The sequence below is a fragment of the Sebastes umbrosus genome, chromosome 11, assembly GCF_015220745.1.
Source record: "Sebastes umbrosus isolate fSebUmb1 chromosome 11, fSebUmb1.pri, whole genome shotgun sequence".
In the NCBI taxonomy this organism is placed as follows: domain Eukaryota; kingdom Metazoa; phylum Chordata; class Actinopteri; order Perciformes; family Sebastidae; genus Sebastes; species Sebastes umbrosus.
The window spans coordinates 10,802,911-10,818,763 of NC_051279.1; the positions used below are offsets into that span (position 1 = coordinate 10,802,911).

The 15,853-nt window shown below is 40.5% G+C and overlaps 1 protein-coding gene across 2 annotated transcripts; it reads right to left on the reverse strand.

The window, feature by feature from the left end:
- Positions 1-571: 571 nt before the first annotated feature.
- Positions 572-15,272, reverse strand: csf3r (colony stimulating factor 3 receptor (granulocyte)). 2 transcript variants are annotated; one of them, XM_037785629.1, is made up of 17 exons: positions 15,095-15,272; positions 11,495-11,590; positions 9,928-10,002; positions 9,443-9,739; positions 8,599-8,728; positions 8,281-8,453; positions 5,987-6,156; positions 5,701-5,845; positions 5,335-5,417; positions 5,011-5,218; positions 3,802-3,990; positions 3,484-3,585; positions 3,102-3,248; positions 2,879-3,019; positions 2,674-2,764; positions 2,516-2,594; positions 572-1,295 (listed from the first exon to the last, which is right to left on the reverse strand). In XM_037785629.1, exons 3-17 carry the CDS (start codon positions 9,989-9,991, stop codon positions 810-812), a joined length of 2,505 nt encoding a protein of 834 aa, XP_037641557.1. In that variant the 5' UTR covers positions 9,992-10,002; positions 11,495-11,590; positions 15,095-15,272; the 3' UTR covers positions 572-809. The 2 variants fall into 2 exon arrangements, with proteins under 2 accessions (XP_037641557.1, XP_037641558.1); XM_037785630.1 differs by having other exon boundaries at positions 11,495-11,596; positions 15,095-15,229.
- Between the last annotated feature and the right edge of the window lie 581 nt (positions 15,273-15,853).

Here is a 15,853-nt window from a genome sequence, read left to right on the forward strand (position 1 = left end):
TTTTGTCATGAAAAACAAAAGATAACCGAGTTTGGGAGGCTTTGTTCCGCTGCTGCTTTCTTTAAGCATTAAAGGTGGTTTGCTAAATAACTAAATCATTCTATTTTCTGTATTTGAGAAGGGTTTGTGAAGAGTGGCTTGGGGACAGGATGAGTAAGATGTGTTTTTAGTATGAAAAACAACTAAATAGCAATAAGTAAATTATTCTAAATATTATATACCAGTATATAATAATATAACTGTAATGATTTGATAACTTACAATAACAATGACTTGATTAAATATATAATTATGGCAAAATGCTATACCAAAATTGCAGTGGTAGCTCATGTTTTACATTAATAATCCTACAAAAACGAGTGGAAGAGGACAGAGGAGCCGAATGAAATAAAAATACAATAGAATGAATGGGAGATGTTTAATAAATCTTGCTTCTTAGCTTCTAATCCAATGAATTTTAACCACTTTTTCAGTTTAATATCCATTACCTCCATCTTACACAACTAAATATCTATAAAGCAGTTTGGGTTACACTGAAAATTTGGAGTAAATAATAAAAAAGTCATAAAAGTACATTTTCTTCGGTAAAAAAGTTTATTTTCGAAAGAGGTGACATATCTACAAAGTGTGGTACAGACAAAGTAAGTACATCATAATCATTACATATCAAAGTGATTTTAGCATTAAATCTGGCATACATTTACAGCTGTGTGCTCTGCTGAATCAACGTATCACAACTGGCTCATTACAAACTCAGATCTACATAAACATCTTGCAAAGTAGCTACTCTTATAATCAGCAAAGTACTTTTAGTCATTTTGAGTATTATTCAAGGATAACGCTCGTAGGAAAGGAAAGTCGTCCCACAGAACGCCTGGGTCCACACTTTCTTCAGGTGCACAATCATCATGGCACGGTCCAAAGAAACATTGCTCACTTGACATCCCATCAGTTGCCATATTCTGGTAGCACTTTGGACTGAAGGACTCTTCGGACTCCAAGAGGGGCTGTGTGGACTCAGACCGCAGGTAGACGTGAGGGTCTTTAGGCGTAGGGCTGCTGCATGGACCAGAGAAGATCACGGTAGCGTAAGGAACAGAGTCGCTGTTTGAACCAGAGTAGCCGGGGATGAACGGTGAACCGCAGATGTACTCTCCCGGGTCGCTGGTGTCCTCTGCACTGCTTAACCAGGGGTCAATGTCCTCTTTACCTAGTCTCACAGGGAGGTCCAGGAAGCTCAGGTGGGACAGGTACATTGGATCGGGCTCCTCGTTGTCCCAGGGAAGATGGGAATCCTGCAAAAGGAAAATAATGTATTTGTATTTCCTGTTTCAATGTTTGTTAATGCAGTAGCTGTCGGGAAGTAAACTTGGACCAAAGCTGTTGCCCTAGCAACAGACTGGCAATGAAAAGGCCTATAGTATATCAATCGGAAAGCAGCATTAGTGGCTTTACCACTTGGGGGCTGTGGAACAAGCTGTAAACACTACACTGACATATAAAGTTAATGTGTTAGCGGTGAGTCCAATATCCAAGTCAAACATTCCCTCTTCTTTTAGCTCTGCTTTGGTCAGCGACTCCTGAGGGAAATATCTGTCTCTTTAGCTGCTAAATGCTCTACTATGTTCATCAGCTATCAGCTAACATTGTCTGTCTGTCCTCTGTTTGGTGCTGAGCAGGTAGAGTTCAGAGGATTTATCATATAACATGTTTTGATTTTGTAAGGATGTATCATCTTTTGGAAAATGGTATGCTACTTTTTGACAAATGTCTTGAATTACGTAGCGTCATGCACCCCTACTCTATTGCTCTTGAATGATTTGTCCTTGTTAAATCTATCACAACATCAAAAGCATATCTTACTAGCCGGCCTAACAGCCTCAAAAAGATGCTGGCATTGCCATGGAGTCCTCCACATACTCTTACAAAATCCCAGTGGCTATCTATTTATCTTGATGTTGTAAGTATGGATGGAACATTCAGTAGCTAGGATGCATAGTGCTAAAGAGGAAACTATCTTATCCTGGACAGGAGGCTGAAGTAAAATCCAAGAATTTATGTAAATTAATTGTATCATAACACATCCCTTAGTGTATTAAATTGTGATCTATTTGGGGGTGGGGGTCGCCAAAAGTGTTTTTATTTTGGGGTATTTATTATTATTATTATTATTATTATTATTATTATTATTATTATTAGATTTTTTCAATTCATGTTTTGTTTTGAATGTTGTTATTATTGTTGTTGTTATTAATAATTTCTAATGCAGATATTTAAAACCAATAAAATTGTTGTAAAACCAAAACAATGAGCTGAAAGATGCTAAAACGTGCCGTACATCTCAGGGGAACTGGAGAGTGGGTTCATCACTTTGAGCGATCCCTTTCACATTGCACGTAGTCATTAATACAACAATAATCCAATTCATAATATAAAATATTGATTATTGTTGCTTTAACCTAAAGTGGGTTAATGCATAAAAGCATTTCATGCTGCACAGGTTATTTTTCTTCACCTGTGTTGATTCTGATGACCATCTCTTGATGCTGCTATTAGCCGGATCTGGAACAGCTGGCCAAAAACGCACCTTCAGCCTGCAAAAGAAAGACAAATGTTTAGAGAATAAATTTCATCACAGCTTCACAGCTTAAGACAGCGTGGCGATGATCTCACCTTTTGTTGATGGAGAAACAAGTCATGAAGACAATCAGCAATGACACTCCAACACCAGACACAGTTACAATCATCACGACAAAAACCACGTCTGAGAGGAGAGAAATACACATAATGAATGAAATATCTGCTACTGTGGGAATACGCACTCTGTCGTTCTCTCTGTCATGTTTCCAGAAGGCCACTGCCACATAATTATACCAACCGAAGGACTCCGTTTCAAAATGAAGCGTTGACCCGTTCAGGCTCCCACCAGACGTGCTAACCATCATGAAAGCCTCATACTGAGACACAGTGTTGAGGTCTTTCAGGACCACCCTCCTCTCTCCCAGGACAGCATTCCCAACTGAAAGAAGAGTCAGACATCAGATAGCATCAAGTACATGAGGAAATGTTTTAGAGCAGTAAGATTAAGGTCTTTAACCTACCGTTAACGGGTCCCTTCTTATCCCAGTAGAAGACTTTGTAGCTCTGGATAATCCCGTTCCTTTGGTCTAATGGTATTTCATCCCAGGTAAACTCAATATGTGACTGCCAGACCTTTTTAATTTGTATTTTTGGAACCATGGATGGAGCTTTAAAAGGAAATAAAAGAGTGATTATGCTCAGGCCAGCAAAAATAATTGCACATTTCTATCCACAAGAGGGCATTATTTCATCATGTATCAGCTGTTTCTGATAGATTGCACAATTTTCTCCTTTTTTACTCATGTGGCAACTCTTCTCTCACTTCTTCAAAGTTGAGGCAGCCTGACTCCCACACCCTTGCCTGCTCTTTGTGTGATCCTCCTTGTGTCTTTGGTGACTTACCCTTTTGTCTCGAGTAGGCATTAACAGTCTGAGGAAGGCCTATCCCATCCTTAAACCTCGGATACACAGAGATCCCATAGGGCTTGTAGGGCTCAAAGCTGCCTATTGATGAGAGTCAAGAGGTTAGAGTGTATCAGTGCCCATAAGCTCCCAACAGTGTGTACAGGCAGGCCGTGCACAGGAAAAAGAAGACCTTGTGTAAGAGTGTATTCTCGGGGTAAAGGATGAACTCTAGATTGGGGAAAACCAAATAAAAGGTGAGGAAAATAAGAAGGACATGGATCCTAAAACCTGCAATACCAATACTATAAAACATACCTGTTATAAGAAGGCGTGTCTGGTCTCTGTCAGTTATTTCAAACTGGGTGAAAGAGAGGTCTGTTTGTAACAAAGGTCTCCATTCCACCACAAAACCAGTGAGATTGGAAGAAACCAGGCTTCTCCACTGGACCAACAGAGATCTGTCATCATGAGGAATGACTGTGACGTCTGATATCGCTGTATGAGCTACAGACACAAAACACAAAACACATTATATACACTGTGGGAAAACATGTATTCAACTTTATCATATTTGAGCCATTTTCTAAACCAGTTTAAGCAGGTTTAAAGCTGGGGACACACCAACCTGACATCAGAGAAATACCGGCGACGAAGGCCGACTGTTGAGTCGCCTCACGTCGCCTTTGTTTTGGCTGACAAGTTGCACTCGGACAAACGCACGTACGCTCTGCTCCTACGTGAGAGGAAGTAACTCTCCACACCAGCAGGTCGTGGCAGTCTGTATTCATCATTCAAAAAGGGAAACCAGAAGACCGAGGATGGCGGATATACAAGCCGTTGTTATGACATGTACATGAAATAAAGCAGCGTTTGTTGACCATTTTCACACCACTTAGCTTCACCCCAGACGGCCATGTCGATGTGAAAATATCCGTGTATTGGAATGATCAGATGAGATGAAGATGAAAAATGAAAAGAACTGTCTGTGTTTTTCCTCTTGACTTTACTCATTGGCTTGCTTTCCTCACTTCTGTTTCTCTTCCCGTGCACTGATTCGCTTAAGCTGAACAGCCAATCAGTGATTTCTCTCAGCGAAGGGCGCCGCCGCCGATTCAGGCCCTGACACACCAAGCCGACGGTCAGCCGTCAGACCGTTTGGGGCCATTGGTGAGTGTCTGTCGGCCTAGCTTTTTCTGTGTCCTGCACCTTTGGGCTCTAGTCTGCCCGTGTAAGAGGCTTTTCGGCCGATTCGGCATGCTGATTGCAGTCCTCGGTTTTCCGGTTTCCCTTTTTGAAAGACGAATACAGACTACCGCGTCTGCCGGTGTGGAGAGTTATTTCCTCTCACACGGGTGCAGAACGTACGTGCTAACTGTCCGTCGGCTGTAGTCTTTGCAGTGTGTTAAAATGCAACTTTTCGGCCAAGACAAAGGCAACGTGAGACGACGTGACAGTCGGCCTTTGATGCCGCTAGTTCTTTGATGTCAGCTTTGTCTGTCTGGTCCCTAAAGCTGTCACTTTTACCTTTTGGTAGGTAAATCCGGACTTCAGTGGGGGAGGATTTCCCTGCTGCATTTACAGCACTCAGGTACACTTTCTTTACTCTCCTGGGAAGCTGGAAAGTACAGTCATTCCCCTTTATAGAGCACACCTTTCTATTTCCACCTGGCAGGTTTTTCACGGAGACAACGTATGACACATTTTGGCCGTTGGCTCGGAATTGTTTTGACGGCTAAAACAGAGGAAAAAGTGAGAGGGCATTTTAAAGGCAGACCTCACACACTCAACAGAAAAATACATCATGTCTGTGACAGGTGTCGAGCAACATGTGATGTGTGATGTGTGTACCTTCCAGAACAAATGTATGTTGCGTTGTTTGGGCGTGTTATCCTCTGATATCTTCATCCACCAGTCTAGGAGTCCAGTGGGAGCTGAGAAGAAAGAGACGGCTGTCAGTTTAGCGGCTCGTCAAAAGCCTTCTCACTCTTTAAAAACTAAAACTTTCCGAACATAAGACAGGTCTATGGATTCACTGCCAGAGTGTGCGGCACAACTCAATACATCAATTCAGCCTGTGCTATAGAGCAAAGCAATGGGAGATGTAGAACATGGCATTAGCATATATTGAAAAGACCAGGAAATGGAAGAAAAGGCAATAGATTGGAATATGTTCGAGTGACTGATTGTGTCACCCTGAATTGATCTGAGCCCTACCGCTCTCCAAGGTGACTCCAGACTGGCTGCTGCTCCATTCACTCCAGGGGCTCTGGACTTGATATCTGACTCTTATCTGGGCCAGATACTGAGTCCCATTCAGGAGACGGCACTGGTTCACTGGTCTAACCCGGCCCACCGTGATCTAATTTAGTCCCAGAGCACATACAAATATGACTCCAGGCTCGCACATTATGAACTTTAAGCAGGTTATACTACTAGCCACTGTATCAGATGATGAAGTTACGTTTCAGATTATATAGACACTGGAATGAATTTTACTTACTGGTTGTTCACTCCATTCGCTGCTGTCAGCAGTTTTAAGTCGGATTTCCAGGTTTAGGCTCCGGCCACTCAGCCATTGCTGCTGCAGAAATAACGCCCAGCTCAGATTTAGGCAGCCATACTTTTTAGGCACCGCTTGAACCTTCACGATCGATGGTGGATCAAACTTAGCTGAAACAAAATGGTCAACAAAGCAAAAGCTCTGATGTAATTTAGATGTAATTTATATTTTTCCTCACAATTCTTTTAGGTTTTCTAATCTGTGCAGAAAAAGTTCACAATAGTTTTAATCATCATTCACACAGCTAAGCATCATCTTTTTCATTTAAAATAACATGTTATATTTTTCCTTTGTCATACAAAAGGGGCTTGGAGATCCTATCCTACCTGGATAGAAAAAAATATATGCTATGAAACGGGTTAAAAACTTTTTTTTATTTTGCGGTGCACGGAATATTTTTTCATCCAGATGGGTAGAAAGATGAGGATTCTGGAAATACCTTCAAAACATCAGTAAGTGTTGTTAAACGACCTTCTGGATTTTTCAAAGACTGAGAGTATTTACTTAAAAAATAGAGTCTTGATGCTTGGTGATGTCAATACATAAGAGACACAGACTGGGGCTACACCAAGCCCCCTGGAAGAGCACGAGGCTTTGAAGCAAACTTTTGTCGTGGCCAAACAGCGGTACTACAGCTTCCATGTCCGTCACGTGCTGCCATTGGGTCCAAAAACACTTTTACCCATAGACTTAGACGTCTGTAAATCAGCGGATAATTTTTTTTTGAGGTAAATAAACTTCCCAGTATGAACACTTGAATAGCCTTTATTTAAATCATTAGGTAGTAACAGTTGTAAAATGCTCTAAAAGCCGCCTCCAGAATTATTTTGTGCTGTCGTTCATGTGAATGAGCCCCAGACCGATGGCTGGGAGGCGGAGTTAAAGGAAACGCTACTGCGCCTGCTCTATGGGCTCGATGAATGCGGATGATCGACGGAAGATCCGATTACTTTATCACCTGGCAGCGAGACATTTTGGCTTCATGCGCCACTGAGTAACTTTCATAGGAATGAACTGGAGCCTGTATCCAGTTCCCTTCATACATCCATGAGCTACATTAGACTATGAAAAAGAAATAGAGGAGTTGAATTTTGTTCTATAACACTGTCAGGTTCACAATGGTTTAAAAAAGAGGATAAAAACTGATGCAGCAGAACCAGAGAGATTGATTTTTTTATTCCATGCATCCTTCTTCAACGTCAAAACCTGGTGCCTACATTACCCATAATGCATCTCAACCGCGGACTCAAGAGACACTTCACTTGAGGGCATTTATCAGACTTTGCACAGCTCCTTCTACAGCCATAAAAGGTTTTATACAACTTTTTTTCACATATGCAGTAGTACTATCCAACACCTGTAAACAGACTTTGATATGTAAAATCCGTGGAGGTCCCCTTTAAAGGGACTATTTGTAAATTTCAGAAATGCTTCTTAACAGCGACACATGTGGCCGTGAAATCAACGAAAGTCAGCGTCGGGCTCGCGCTTGCTCGCTCTCAATATACCTGAACGAGCATCACTCAAAACAGTGAGGTGACACAAGTCAGCTAAAACCACAATATCACTCTATATTTCAGCTGCTTGGCAGTAATGTTAGCTGACCAGACGAAGGTCTCTCCATGAACATGATTTAGATCTGATCCTAGTGTTGGCTTTTCCTGCCTAAGTGCAGGCTGAGGCAGCGGGGCTCTCCAGCGTGTCTCCCTGCTCTCTCCGCCCGCAGCCGGAGAGAGCAGAGGAGACACCGGCACCCGGTCGGTAACGAGAAGCCTACGTAAATCTCTGTAGAGCTCCGTCACTTCACAAGACACGGAAAACCTCTGTTGGTCTGGAGGAGCTGCAGCAGTTATTTCTGCACAAACGTCCCCTGTACATTCACTAGATATTCTCAGAGCTAAACTAACTCTTCTGCAGTGTGTAGTGAACGCGCGTTCACGTCTAGAGGTGGAGCGAGCTGAGCTGTCTGAGTGAAGGCGAGCAGGCAGAGGAGGAGGGTACAGCGGCTACACGCGAACGTGCATATGCGAGCGCGCATGTGTGACGACCCGCTACATTTATGCGCGTACAAAGTTACAAATAGTCCCTTTAAGGATTGTTCAGGGCAATATAATAATTTTATCAAAGATAATGGCCGATAAATTACATTTTGATGGAGGTAACTGCTTGCCCACAATAGAAACAATCAAATATATTTTTTTTTTCAATAGATGCATATTTTCTATATCTCTCACCTGCACTGATGGGTTCCAACTTGATAGTTGCTGAGGTTGCTTCTCCGAGTTCATTCACCGCCTTCACATATATTTCCATATCGACGAACAAGTAAAAGTCAACGCGAGGGATGGTATAACTGTGGACTCCTGGTGGCAGCTCATAAGTGCGTTTCTCGCTTGGATCCCTAAAACTTGGAAATTATAACGTGGGAAACACAGTTGTGCAAACTCACAGGCATATTTTGTAAATGACGCCTGACACCAAAATTATGTTTGCTTTCTGTTAACTGCTCCAGTGTATTTCCTGGTAGATGGCATTTACAGGCAGAATATTACCTTATCTCGGTGTGGACGGTGTACTTTGTGTGCAGGTGGGTCTCCAGCTGCCCAGGGTCCCAGCTACAGGTCAAGGTGTTGGTGGTGAGGTTTGTCTGGCAGCTGAGGTTTTGTGGTGCTTCTGGTGGATCTATAGATGAAAAAAACAAGGTGAAGAGGGAGTTTTTATGAAGTTATTACAGGAAGTTAAAGATAACGGTTACAAATTAAAGTTACACTGGACCAGGAGGATCTATGCATCAGGAAATCAAGTGTGAATGACTATCTATACTGCACACAGGATGTATTTAGTTTTTATTGTATTTTTTATTTGTATTTATTGTACTGTGTTTGTACTGCAGATGGAAGGATGCTTGTAGCCAAATCTGTTGCAAAGCATCTTCTTTTTTTTGCATGTGATTAATCGTTTTTGTACAATAAATGTAATAAAACTAAAACCTAAACATCTGCTGATTTCATGCATTTTTTGGTATGTTTACGATTACAACTTGTAGTTTTTGGGCAAAGGAAGTTTAGAAGTAATCCAAATAAAAAAAAAAGTGCAGCTGTTGTATAATATCTATCCACCTACAGATCCATTAAAATGTGTCAGATCTCTTAGATGGGTGGACAAAAAAAAAAAAAGATACTTTTAAGTTAATTAAAGTGGTCAGTGTTGAAGTTTTACTTTTATTTTTTATGCTGAGCTCAACCCAACACATTAAAAGTTCCCCTTGCTTACTTAATTTACCAAACATTCCCATTTTTTTCTGGCTTTCACTGGTGAAACATGAACAAGCAGTATAGGCACATTAATTTGATTATTAGTGAACAAACATGCAAAAAAAGTTGAAATCTTTCTCACATCCAGCTCTGATCTCCACTCCTGCTACTACTTGAAGAGGAGAGCCCTGGACGCAGCAGGTGAGGATCTCCCTGGTGTGATTGAAGCTCGGTATAACAACCTCGGAAACCCTGTCGCTCTCATTGGCCACGGGGCTGCTGGGGAGAAAGCGATCTCCGAGGCGCCACTCTATGTGAACAGCTCGTCCAATGACCAGAGGGCAGCCGTCTCTGATGACACAGGTGGCTTTGACAGGTGACCCCAACGGCACCACTGAGCTAGACGTCTGGACCTTTGCACACGGCTGTATGTCATCCTCTAAGAAATGAGAACATTAATTTAGATGAGGCACGTTGAAGAGAATCTTAACTGTAAATGCACAGCTTTGTATTTAGTTTTGGACAGCATCTCAGAGGCAAAGGAAGGAAAGATGTAATAACAACTGTTAACTGCTGGTTAGGTATTTCCATTTAGATTTGCTATTTCATTCTGAGAGCAGCACTCACCATTTCTCGCTCCATTCACTAACGCCACCAGCATGACAATCACTGACACCCATGTTGATATCATGATGATAAAACCTGTTAGGCAGCCAAAATGAAATGCATTATTCTTAAATTACAAACTTCCATGCCCTATCTAAACAGTATTTTGAATGGCCGTTCCTTCCGAGAAGCGACACGGTGCATTGTGCGAGCGAGGTATTGAGAGCGATAGCGTCTGTCGCTTCAAAAGACATCATCAACGTGGCGTTTCAAGTGTTTCGTATGGCAGGGTAATGTGAGCAAGAGTGTGATCTCCATAATGCATTATGTTTCAAACAGCTAGATAATGCATCCACTGCTTCCTAGTAGAGAGGAAGCTGCAGGGCTGCCTGTGTGAGGTGTTTGCAGAACAAACACATTGCACATGCCACACAGCTTAAGTCCACATTTATGTAAAATTATTACACAAAGGATGCGACTTTCAAGCTGTTACAAAATGAAATCGAAATTAAAGCTGCTGTGTAGTTGTGGGTCGGGGCCGGGCACTTAGAGGAGAAAGAAGGAGGAAGATGAAAAAAGGAAGAGGAAGAAGAGAAAAGAAAAATACAGGATGGTCCACCATCATTGAAGCTTTAAGCCTTTAGCATATTCGTGCTGCCTCAACCAGGTCTTGAGCTCACGACCTCAGACACCAAGAGCATGTCACTACCACTTCACTCTATGACTTAGGCAATCACCAGGGTTGCATGTAAAGCCAGATTTCAAAGTAGTGTCAAAAATTCTGAGAACTTGCGTACTTCATCTAGACAACAGAGATGTCTGTAATTTTTTTTTTTATAAAGATTGATTGCTCCATAAGTTACAAACTGGTGTTTAAAAATGCTTCATTTCCACTGACTGCAATGGTTCACATTGTCAAAAATACAGCTTTTGAGATACAATTCTGAAATCTACCACACTACATCTACCGTGACCTAAAAAAGGTGTCACTTATTTTCATGAATATTGGAAATTTAGTTAGCGAGAATTTGCAGTAGCTGTGTACAGTTCTGTTTTGTAGGGGGACAATTTTCGATAATTCAAAAATTTGGCTGGATCGTTTGTGGAGGACAATCAAGTTTGATGTCAATGGCGCAAAAATGTGGGAGGAGATTAGGAGGTTTAATTAGTTTTACAGTTTTTGGGAAAAACAGAGTGATGGACTTCATAATTCCTGCCAGGTTGAAGCATGTTTATCACAGCAGAGCTGCTGCCCGGCCCCTAATGATCTGTAGACAGAATAAATTAGTAAGCTGTATCTCTCCTGTTATTCCACTCTATTAGAGGGATACAAATATAGTAATTGCCAGTTGTTAGAAGGTAACCAGCCTTGTTGGGCATGCTCTACATAGCTGATTGGTCATATATAATGAACAGAAGATGGGAGCTTGTAAGCTAGGCAGATGGAAGCAACTCTCCATCATATTACTTATGACATTATGTTAACAACCTGCTTCTTAAATTCGAGAATCAGTTGGGACCTCGACTTCAAGCGCAGGTGTTATGAAGTTGAAATGAATTTTGAGGAGTGTGTTTTTGAAATACTCACCATAACAATACCATGAAACGTTAAAATTCAACTGAACTCTGTCTGCCGGGTTACGAAGAAACACCAACGACGCACAGACATGCCTTCACAGCATTTCTGTGTCTGTGTGGGAGGAAAGAGAACGCAGTTATTCGTCTGGAATAATGAGGAAACAAGTAGTTCAATTGTTTAGATGAATTAGTTGGTTGATTGACAGAAAGCTGACAAAAATGTATATATAATGTATTCATTTATCAGTTAATTTATCATACGTGAAACACCATTTCACACTGAATTCATGTGAAAACAAAGATATGACTTGTAATATCACATGTGAGACATGTACCACATATATTCACATGGGCACATTTGGTTTATCACATGCAAACAGCTGTTCCCGTCATGAGCCACACATACCGACGTGTGGTTTTTAGACGATTTCACAATATATTTCACAATATATACATATGAACACATGATTTTTTTGTAAGGTCAACTGTTTCAGAGATTTATCAAGCAAAAACACTAAAAGTTTATATATATTTGGACTGTTTGTAAAAAAAACAAGCAATTTAAAGATGTCACTTTGGGCTCTAAGAAATTGTGATAAGCATTTTTAATCATTTTCTGACATTTTTAAGGACCTTAACGGTTAATAGAAAATGTAGTCATCACATTACTCCATTATGAAAATAATCTTGCAGCTGATTAAGACTGTATATAAAGGTGGACGACATGACAGCTCTCCAAAAGGGAAGCCAAAACATCTCAATCGCTCCCTGGTGGCTGGCTGCAGTATAGGTCATAAAGCCCGCCCTCTCCATGTTAGCGGATGAGACATGGGCCAAAATAAAAATCAAAGCAAACATCAAATACATTTTTCCCAAAGATGGTTTCTGTCATTGTTCAAGTGCTCATTTTTACTGATAAGTTAGGTTTTAATGAAGTTACTTGATGCAAAAAAAAGGGCCAGAGATGTCATGACTGACAGCTGTGATTCTCTCTCGCTGATAAGCTGCGGCCGTACTTGGCTCGTGATTGGTTCAGGCGGGTGTGTTGGCGGGACCTCGATACCGCGGCTCCACCCCTCGATTACTACTTCTGGCTCCAAATGACGTCAAAATCTATCTACGTTAACAGCATACAAGCAAGTATAGCTGGTGAAATGTGTCATTTCCAACATTTTATGTGCCATTTCATGTATAGAAACAGGTACAATCCATTAGTTTTTCAAATTATACTTTTCTTTCACTGCAGTGGATCAAACTTGCAATTACTTATTTAGTATTACTAGTAATTGTAACTGATAACAGTACTTGTATGTTACTAGGAGCTAAGCAGGGAGGAAAGCTCTCCTGTGTTATCTGACTGTGAGATAACCCTTATTGATTTCTCCACCAGAGATACGGTTCACACGCACATACATGTAAACACACAGAGCCAGTAAGTGATTCAGAAACAGCGTTGAGAAACTTCCTGTTGTCTTGTAACACTCGGTCTCGGTCTCTCTGACTGACTCTGCTGAGAAATCTGAAGTTGTGTTGACGATGTCTACATGTTCGTTGTCAACAGACGTCAGAGAGTTCAATTCAACTTATTCTTTAAAGGTGAACAGAACTAATTGAGATGATTTGTTATTAGATTTCCATTAATCTCACTTCCGACTCTCTACGTTTGGGCAGAAATGTTGTCTAGACTGTCAAATTATATGAGGAGGTATTACTTTAATAATTTGTGACTATCACTCAAACTCACAGTCAGATCGCCGCCTTCAGCTCACAAAAGCACACTATTTGGAGAATTCTGCGTTAAAGCGATGTGAGAGAAATGGAATTTCTCCCTATTTCTTATCAGCGGCGTGCATAAAGGCCTCCATTTCTCGCTTTCCGTCTTAGAATTTCTGCTTACTACTAATAGGTAATTGCCTGTGGCTCTGACAAAAGGAAGGGAGAGAGAGAGAGGGAGAGAAGCTATTAAATTTTAGAGTGTATTTTGTCAACAAGCACAATTTGATACGAGACAAAACTGGCTATTTTTGGTGTGTTGGACAATTTTGTTCCTAATGTAACGATGAAAATATGTTATCTGGATAAGTTTGTGTGTCTCAGTGAGTCATGTCACTATGTGTAGAGAGGTACATTTTGTTAAAGCCACCATATGTTTCCTTTCCCGTTGCTGTTGGAGGTTACAAAACACCTACTTTCAGGATTTGGCAATATCCTTGACACAGTGCAATGACAAACAAGCCACTATTTCCCCTTTTTGGTCTTATTTCTCACACTTAGTATTGTGCTTCAAATAAGGGATCTAAAAAGTGTAGTGTAAAAAGAAAGCAAATTTTTTAGTATTTAACCTAGGGCTGTCAATCGATTAAAATATTTAATTGCGATCAATCACATGATTGTCAATAGTTAATTGCGATTAATCGCAAATTAATTGCACATTTTTTATTCTGTTCAAAATGTGTTTTTTAAACGATTTCACAATATATTTCGCAATATATACATATGAAAACATGATTATTTTTGTAAGATCAATTGATTATTTCAGTGATTTATCAAGAAAAAAAAGGCTAAATGTTTGCTGGTTCCTGTTTCTCAAATGTGAAACTATAAAGTATTTGTTAATTTAATATATCTGGACTGTTTGTAAACAAAACAAGGAATTTAAAGATGTCACTTTGGGGGAAAATATAGTGTAAGTTTGGAGCGTTATTTAGCCTTCTTTGTGACAAGACATGGTTGGCAACATTTGATTCCTTAGGTTTTTCTAGTTTCATATAATGACAATATCTTCACTCTAGCTTTAAAACTGATCTCGCTACAACCTAAAAAACGCAAGTTGCGTTAATGCGTTAAAGAAATTAGTGGCGTTAAAACGATTTTGCGTAACTTTGACAGCCCTAGATTAGACACTTATTGACCATAGAACAGTTCCTTCAAAATCAGACATAGTGACATTTTGTGTCAGCAGTTGTAAAGTTCAAAAACCTAAAAAGGAGGAAAGCAATCTTTTCACATCCTCTTTTTTAATGGATGACCAGAGCATGAATATGTTTTCTATATCTTAACACACTAACGTTACTTCCATAGTGATACATTTGCCATTTGGAAGAATCCCACAATAACAAAACAGCTGTAAGTTTGCATAAAAATAAAGCTCAAAACATTACTATATGTTTTTATCTTAAAACTCTTTAATAAGTTTGACATCTTTTGAGCATTAAACTTCAAGTATCTTTACTTTAAAAGCGTTATCTTATCTACTTCTTTAAATCCTAACTATTTGAAGATCCTCTATATATCCGTAGTGTTTCATGTTTGTTAAAAATGTTCTGGCATTATAAGACAAGAAACTACAAAGGATGATAAATGGCACACATACAACACAGAGCGGCCCAAAAAAATACATAAATCCGATTAAGTAAGTGTTGTCAATGAAATTAAGTTGAGCGGTCCGTAAATTGGATCAGGATGCGACTCCAGCCTGAACCTGTGTCATTCTGAAAAAAAGTTTTGTGAAGTTTCCCTTTTCAATCTGGCACAAGTATCAAAATGAAAGGAGCGCCTAATCGCTTGATGTGAAGATAAAGGAGAGCCATCGGAGAGGCTTGCCACTCACCACACAGCAGCTGCGGCAGACCCAGAAAGACGAGAGGCTCTCATCAGCCCTGATAGCACTAGATGAAACAGTGTGGCTCAAAGCAGCTCAGATTGGAAGACGTGTGTGTGCGTGCGTGCGTGCGTGCGTGTGTGCGTGTGTGTGTGTGTTAGCCAAGCAGCAGCAACAGCAGCAACAACAGCAGCAACATCCTTGTTTTGAATTTGTGAAACCTTTTTCCAGGAAGAAACCCATGACTGATGGGGCCCAGTTATGGGAAGAAAAGTGGGGTGTTTAGTCAGAGCTTTCTCGAAAGAAAACAGTTGAATAGTTCAACAACAAAAAAAATGTACGTCTATATATTCGTGATAGTTTATAGTCATTACACCTCAATTTGAAGCAATTAACCCCCTGAGACTCGCGATCACGACCGACTTGTTGGCTGTAGCGGGATCATTCACCTATTCTACAATGGTGTATTTGAATATTTCTGCACTCAGGGGTCCCTAAACAGTCCTGGAAATACATAATGTATGGCTGCAAAGCTGAGACCCTTGTGGATGCAATGAGCACGTTAGTCCCCATAGTAGCCATTTCATTGTAGTGAGACCATTTTTTGTAATTTCACCTCACTGTATAAAATGACCTGTGGTGACCTCTAGGATAATCCACAGCCTCATGAAACTTTACAACCACAAACTAGAGACCTAGGGCATTCACAGGATGGATGGCTTTCCTGGGTATATTGACAATAAGGGGGTTTCTGAGCAGTTTCCTGAA

Coding starts and splice junctions, on each gene's coding strand:
- csf3r (XM_037785629.1), bottom strand. CDS start 9,991: ATGATATCAACATGGGTGTCAGTGATTGTCATGCTGGTGGCGTTAGTG. Junction 9,740..9,927: donor AGTGAATGGAGCGAGAAATG/GTGAGTGCTGCT, acceptor CTCATTTCTTAG/AGGATGACATACAGCCGTGT. Junction 5,418..5,700: donor TGGAGTCACCTTGGAGAGCG/GTAGGGCTCAGA, acceptor CTTTCTTCTCAG/CTCCCACTGGACTCCTAGAC.